The sequence below is a fragment of the Arachis stenosperma genome, chromosome 4 (genome assembly GCF_014773155.1).
Source record: "Arachis stenosperma cultivar V10309 chromosome 4, arast.V10309.gnm1.PFL2, whole genome shotgun sequence".
Classification (NCBI taxonomy): domain Eukaryota; kingdom Viridiplantae; phylum Streptophyta; class Magnoliopsida; order Fabales; family Fabaceae; genus Arachis; species Arachis stenosperma.
Window position 1 is genome coordinate 23,626,983 of NC_080380.1, and position 6,643 is coordinate 23,633,625.

The 6,643-nt window shown below is 35.7% G+C and overlaps 2 protein-coding genes across 2 annotated transcripts; one reads left to right on the top strand and one right to left on the bottom strand.

The window, feature by feature from the left end:
• Positions 1-216: 216 nt before the first annotated feature.
• LOC130973403 (cationic amino acid transporter 5-like) lies at positions 217-2,535 on the top strand. Its single transcript, XM_057897899.1, has 2 exons — positions 217-1,482; positions 1,597-2,535. Exons 1-2 carry the CDS (start codon positions 297-299, stop codon positions 2,121-2,123), a joined length of 1,713 nt encoding a protein of 570 aa, XP_057753882.1. The 5' UTR covers positions 217-296; the 3' UTR covers positions 2,124-2,535.
• A 1,330-nt stretch (positions 2,536-3,865) lies between these two features.
• LOC130973355 (cationic amino acid transporter 5-like) lies at positions 3,866-6,643 on the bottom strand. Its single transcript, XM_057897838.1, has 3 exons — positions 5,760-6,643; positions 5,071-5,457; positions 3,866-4,588 (listed from the first exon to the last, which is right to left on the bottom strand). The coding sequence occupies exons 1-3, from the start codon at positions 6,529-6,531 to the stop codon at positions 3,999-4,001; spliced, it is 1,749 nt and encodes a 582-aa protein (XP_057753821.1). The 5' UTR covers positions 6,532-6,643; the 3' UTR covers positions 3,866-3,998.

Sequence of the window (6,643 nt, forward strand, 5' to 3'; positions counted from 1 at the left end):
TATCTAGTGAGTGGGTATAGGCATTATTATCATTTAACATTTAAATTCTGTGAAAATGATGTGTTAAAATATAACAGAGAAGTGCAAGATGGTTCAAAAATATTTTGACAAATTCTGTGAAAATGATGTGTTAAAATTGTATTGGACAACAACAAAATTCAGTTGTATAACAAATCAGGAGAAAGCGTGTGAAGAATAGAAAAAAAAATGCAGATTCCTTGTGACACAAGCCATCCTTTTCGCTGCTTACATATCATGTAATGGTGGCCTCATAGTGAAGCCACTCTAAAGTTTCAATGGCTTCGACGAGAGGCATGGCTGACCCTTTATCGCAAAAGAGCTATTGGAGATGGAGCAAGCAAGATTTCTTGCCAGAAGAGTCCTTCCAAAGCTGGAACAACTATGCTTCTGCTCTGTCACAAACATGGTGCAGGTTCAAGGACCGCCTCATGAGCAGATCAGATGCTGCTGCTGAGACTACAGAACTCAGGAGGCAAAGTGAGAATGACATGAAGCGTTGTCTCACTTGGTGGGACCTAATCTGGTTCGGTTTTGGAACTGTGGTTGGTGCTGGAATCTTTGTACTAACCGGAGAAGAAGCTCACGATACTGTTGGGCCAGCTATTGTGTTGTCCTATGGTGTTTCAGGATTCTCAGCAATGTTATCAGTATTCTGCTACACAGAGTTCGCGGTCGAAGTTCCGGTAGCCGGCGGCTCTTTTGCTTACCTGAGAATTGAGTTGGGAGATTTTGCTGCCTTTATAGCTGCAGGGAACATTCTTCTTGAAAGCATTGTTGGAACTGCCGCGGTTTCGAGATCTTGGACTTCTTACTTCACAAGCCTTTTGAATAAACCAGAAAACTCCCTGCGGATCAAGACTGATCTCAAAGACGGTTACAACTTGCTTGATCCTATTGCTGTTGTGGTCTTAGCAATTACTTCAGCAATTGCAATCAGCAGCACAAGGAAGACCTCATACTTCAATTGGATAGCATCTGCAGTCCACACTTTAGTTATTATATTTGTCATTTTTTCTGGAATTTTCGTTGCAGATACATCAAATTTGACACCTTTTCTGCCTTTTGGTGCTAAGGGGATATTCCCAGCTGCCGCAATTGTTTATTTTGCATATGGGGGTTTTGATAGCATTGCAACAATGGCTGAAGAAACCAAGAACCCTTCAACCGATATACCAATAGGGCTTATTGGATCAATGTCGATTATCATAGTGATATATTGCCTAATGGCTCTTACACTCAGCATGATGCAGAATTACAAAGACATAGACACTGATGCAGCATTCTCTGCTGCATTTCAGAGTGTGGGAATGAAATGGGCTAAGTATGTTGTTGCTTTTGGTGCATTGAAGGGAATGACAACAGTTCTTCTTGTTGGGGCATTGGGACAAGCGCGTTACACCACTCACATTGCACGTTCTCACATGATCCCTCCATGGTTTGCCCTTGTTCATCCAAACACAGGTATGATGTCAGGATTAATTTGTCTAACGAAAAAAAAATTTGGAAGTTGGCTGAACCCGTCTAAATTTTATCTTAAAGTAACTAATACTTGTACCCTTATTGATCACATATCAGGAACACCTATAAATGCAACATTGTTGATCACAATCTCAAGTGCTTGCATAGCAGTTTTCTCGAGCTTGGATGTGTTGTCAAGCTTGTTATCAATAAGCACACTCTTCATCTTCATGATGATGGCTGTGGCACTTTTGGTTAGGAGGTACTATGTGAGAGGTGTGACACCAAGGGAAAACCTTTTAAAGCTAGTAGCATTCTTGCTACTAATAATTTCTTCATCAATGGGGATCTTAGCTTATTGGGTCATGAACCCTAATGGTTGGATTGGATACACAATAACTGTTCCTATATGGTTCTTGGCCACTCTAGGAATGTCACTGTTTTTGACTCAGCAAAGGGTGCCGAGAGTTTGGGGAGTTCCACTTGTTCCATGGCTGCCATCAATGTCAATTGCAATAAATATCTTCCTAATGGGGTCTTTGGATTCATCAGCATTCACAAGATTTGGGGTATGCACTGGGGTAATGTTGATCTACTACTTTTTCTTTGGACTCCATGCAACTTATGACGTGGCTCATCAATAAGAAAACTCCATGCATGGCCATTCTCTCATCTGTTGTATACTATTTGAAGAAGAATTCCTCTCCCCAAGTATGAAATACTGTGTTCCAATATGATGATCAAATTAGAAATAAGAAAAGATGAAATTTGATACTTGATAGCTTTGTAAAGGCTTACTCAAGTCAACAGCATATATGGACCTCCATCTGTTTAGTCTTTCTATATGACCGACACTTTCAAAAGAAGAATAATAAGCTAATTGATAAGTTAATACCTCTGGTTTAGCTCTAAAATTCACGTTAAGAGTAAGTCTCAACTATTTTTGTGGATTTGGTGTAGGAGTAGAAATAGGTGAAAACCTGGTGAATTGGTTTCTAAAAATGCTTTATGAACACCTAAAATTAGTCACTAGTATTTGTGTATATTTATTTGGATTAATGGTCAAATTAGTCTTCAAAAGATAGGTCATTTTCTAATTTCATCTCTGAAAAATTTTATTAATTAGATTAGTCTTTCAAATATCATAAATTAATCATTTTTATCATTCCGTCACTCAATTAATAGTTTCCATCAATGATTGATAATATAGAACGTTAACTGATAGTATATATGACACCTACCATGTCCAATTGAAAACTAAGCAAATATCTTTATGAAAATCTATCAATTTAGTTAATCTTCCTAATTAAAAAAAGAACCATACTCCTAATATAACCTAATAACACTAAATTGATAAATTTTCATAAATATATTTATTTTATGTCTGATTCGATATGCTAAGTGTCATATATGATGTGATTCTATATCGTTAATCATTGACGAAAACTTATAAGTGAGTGACCTAAGGACAAAAATGATTAATTTATCATCTTTAAAGGACCAATTTGATTAATAAAATCTTTTAAAGACAAATTTAAAGAACGAGTAATCTTTTTTAAGATTAATTTGATTATTAACTTATATTCATTCATATTTTTCAATAAAGTAATCACCACAAAAATAATCAAATATTTCATGTAGCATAACCATTCTTTTTTTTTTTTTAAAAAATCAATTTTTTCATAGCAAATCAAATCAAACTTTCTATGAACACCGAAAATCAATACCCAGCGTATGTTATACTTCTAATCTTCTATTCGTATTTGATTAAAATGAAAATCTGGTTTGATTTATTAGTCATAAAGTTTGACTATTAATGTAAATCAAATTTGATAATAATTTAAGTTGATTATATGATTTGAATATAAGTTTGAATCAATATTTTGAATTGTGGAGTTTGATTATAAATATAAATATAGAACCATTCCTGTTATTATACAATGGCTGATTTTTTTTTATTTATTTAACATAGTTATTAGTTTTAAACATAACTCAAGGTTTTGAAAATCGAACAGGGATATAGTCATGTATAGTCATAGATGCTGTTTTTGATGGCTAAGGTACCTCAAGTGAATCAAAGAGTGAGGCATTGATCATATCAGTCAAGCTTTTAATGAATATAGTCCTCTCTTATGAACTATATGCATAATCAATGAACGGTGTTGATATGTTATTAAATGCTTCTGCAGGTATACTTTTTGCCAATTTTTTAACTTGGAATCAGGAGGATTATTCTGGAAATGTCATCAAATTGGGGATCCTATTTGTGTCTTTGGCAAGGTCAATCATTCCAGTGAAGCTATTGCTTGAGGCTCCGTAGCAGAATAGAAGATTATGTATACGGATTGTAAGTAAATGAGTGAACAAGTACTAGAGTTCATTCTGCTATAGGAATTCTTCTGTTTTTGTTTTCAATTTGATCATCATACTGGGACATATATAGATTACTAGCATACAATTTAGTAAAACTTGTAGAAAGGAATTCTGATTTTAATACAAACATGTGAGAGAGTAAATATTTAAGGCCCTGCATTCTCCATGGTCTCCATTTGCTTAATTTTGTTCTCATTTTGCAACTTTTCTTGTTGATGAGCCATGTCATAAGTTGCATGTAGTCCAAAGAAAAAATAGTATATCAACATTACCCCAGTGCAAATTCCAAATCTTATGAATGCTGATGAATCCAAAGATCCCATTAGGAATATATTAATTGCAATTGAAATTGATGGCAACCATGGAACAAGTGGAACTCCCCAAACCTTAGGATCCCTTTGCTGTTTCAAAACAAGTGACATGCCTAATGTGGCCAAGAACCATATAGGAACAGTTATTGTATATCCAATCCATCCATTAGGGTTTATGCCCCAACAAGCTGAAATCCCCATTGATGAAGCAATGATTAGTAGCAAGAATGCTACTAGCTTTAAAAGGTTTTCCCTTGGTGTCACACCTCTCACATAGTACCTTCTAACCAAAAGTGCCACAGCCATCATCATGAAGATGAAGAGTGTGCTTATTGATAACAAGCTTGACAACACATCCAAGCTTGAGAAAAATGCTATGCAAGCACTTGAGATTGTGATTAACAGTGTTGCATTTATAGGTGTTCCTGATATGTGCACCAATAAGGGTATAGCTATTAGTTATGGTATGTAAAATACAATTTGCAAATATCACAATTTAGTAACAAGAAAAGCTAAGTATAAATAAGAGTAAATAGCTATTTGATTACCCAAAAGATTCGGATTTTAACCAAACGGATCTCAACTTTTGTTTTTAACAAAATGAACCCCTAAATATCAGTTTCGTTTGACAAAATAGAGTAATTATTAACCTATTACTCTAGACGTTTAGATCATTTTATCAAGCAGAATTGATATTTTGGAGTTCATTTGACAAAAATAAAAGTTGAGGTTCGTTTTATCAAAATTAAAATCTTTCAATACCAAAATGACTATTTACTCTATGAATAATATCTCGAATCAGTACTTAATCACCAAATCAGTTTTCAAACTTTAACTGAAATTGTTATGTTTTCATTAAATAACGATAGGAATTCATTTGTCTAACTTCCATATCCGTCCATCATACCTGTCTTTGGATGAACAAGGGCAAACCATGGAGGGATCATGTGTGAACGTGCAATGTGAGTGGTGTAACGTGCTTGTCCCAATGCCCCAACAAGAAGAACGGTTGTCATACCCTTCAATGCACCAAAAGCAACAACATACTTAGCCCATTTCATTCCCACACTCTGAAACGCAACAGAGAATGCTGCATCAGTGTCTATGTCTTTGTACTTCTGCATCATGCTGAGTGTAAGTGCCATTAGGCAATATATCACTGTGATCATCGACATTGATCCAACAAGCCCTATTGGTATGTCCCTTGAAGGGTTCTTGGTTTCTTCAGCCATTGTTGCAATGCTATCAAAACCCCCATATGCAAAATAAACAATTGCGGCAGCTTGAAATATTCCTGTTAAGAAATCAAGTTTGATTATATTACCTACGGAGTTTGATTATAATATAAATCAAATATGATTATATTATAAAAAATACTATATCCACATTAAAATTAACTACCAAGTCAGGTATCGTATATTGTGTATAAATGCACGTGTTGTTTAACTTAATTTTAATATATATTTTAAATTTTAACATGTAATGATTTTTTTTAGCAAAAGAAAATCAGCAAAGTAAAGTGAAACTTATTGCAAGAAAACAAGAAGACAACATAAACACAAACTCATTATGAAATTTAATTATGAATATGAATACCTTTAGCACCAAATGGGAGAAAAGGTGTCAAATTTGATGTGTCCGCATGAACAAAGCCTGCAATGATCACAAACAAAATCACCAAAGTGTTGACAGCAGATGCAATCCAATTGAGGTAGGAGGTTTTCCTAGTGCTGCTGATGGCGATGGCGGAGGCGGCGGCAAGAACCACAACAGCAATAGGATCAAGCAAGTTGTAACCGTCTTTGAGACCAGTCTTGATCCGCAGGGAATTTTTTGGTTTATTCAAAAGGCTTGTGAAGTAAGAAGTCCAAGATCTGGAAACCGCGGCAGTTCCAACAATGCTTTCAAGAAGAATGTTCCCTGCAGCTATGAAGGCAGCAAAATCTCCCAACTCAATCCTCAGGTAAGCGAAAGAGCCGCCGGCTACCGGAACTTCGACGGCGAATTCGGTGTAACAGAAGACTGAAAGCATTGCTGAGATTCCAGAAACTGCATAGGATAAGATAATAGCTGGACCAACGGTATCATGAGCTTCTTCTCCCGTTAGAACGAAGATTCCAGCACCAACCACTGCTCCGAAACCAAACCAGATTAGGTCCCACCAACTGAGGCAACGCTTCATTTCATTCTCGCTTTGCTTTCTGAGTTGTGTAGTTTCGGTTTCATCATCTGATCTTGATGTTAGGCGGTTCTTGAATCTGAACCATGTTTGTGAGAGGGCAGAGGTGTAGTTCGTCCAGGTTTGGAAGGACTCTTCTGGCAAGAAATCTTGCTTGCTCCATCTCCAATAACTTCTTGTAGAAGCCATTGCAATTTTTAGAAATCTTCTATGTGCTGCTCATATTTGAATCCATGTATCTGAATACAAATGTATTTATCAAGGAACTGTTGAAAGTGAGTTTAGTTCTTTTTTATTCGTT

Excerpts from the sequence above, each read along its gene's own strand:
- LOC130973403 (XM_057897899.1), top strand. The coding sequence starts at position 297 with ATGGCTTCGACGAGAGGCATGGCTGACCCTTTATCGCAAAAGAGCTAT. Across the intron at positions 1,483-1,596 it reads CCTTGTTCATCCAAACACAG|GAACACCTATAAATGCAACA; the intron begins GTATGATGTCAG and ends ATCACATATCAG.
- LOC130973355 (XM_057897838.1), bottom strand. The coding sequence starts at position 6,531 with ATGGCTTCTACAAGAAGTTATTGGAGATGGAGCAAGCAAGATTTCTTG. Across the intron at positions 5,458-5,759 it reads TCTCCCATTTGGTGCTAAAG|GAATATTTCAAGCTGCCGCA; the intron begins GTATTCATATTC and ends ATTTCTTAACAG. Across the intron at positions 4,589-5,070 it reads CCTTGTTCATCCAAAGACAG|GAACACCTATAAATGCAACA; the intron begins GTATGATGGACG and ends TGCACATATCAG.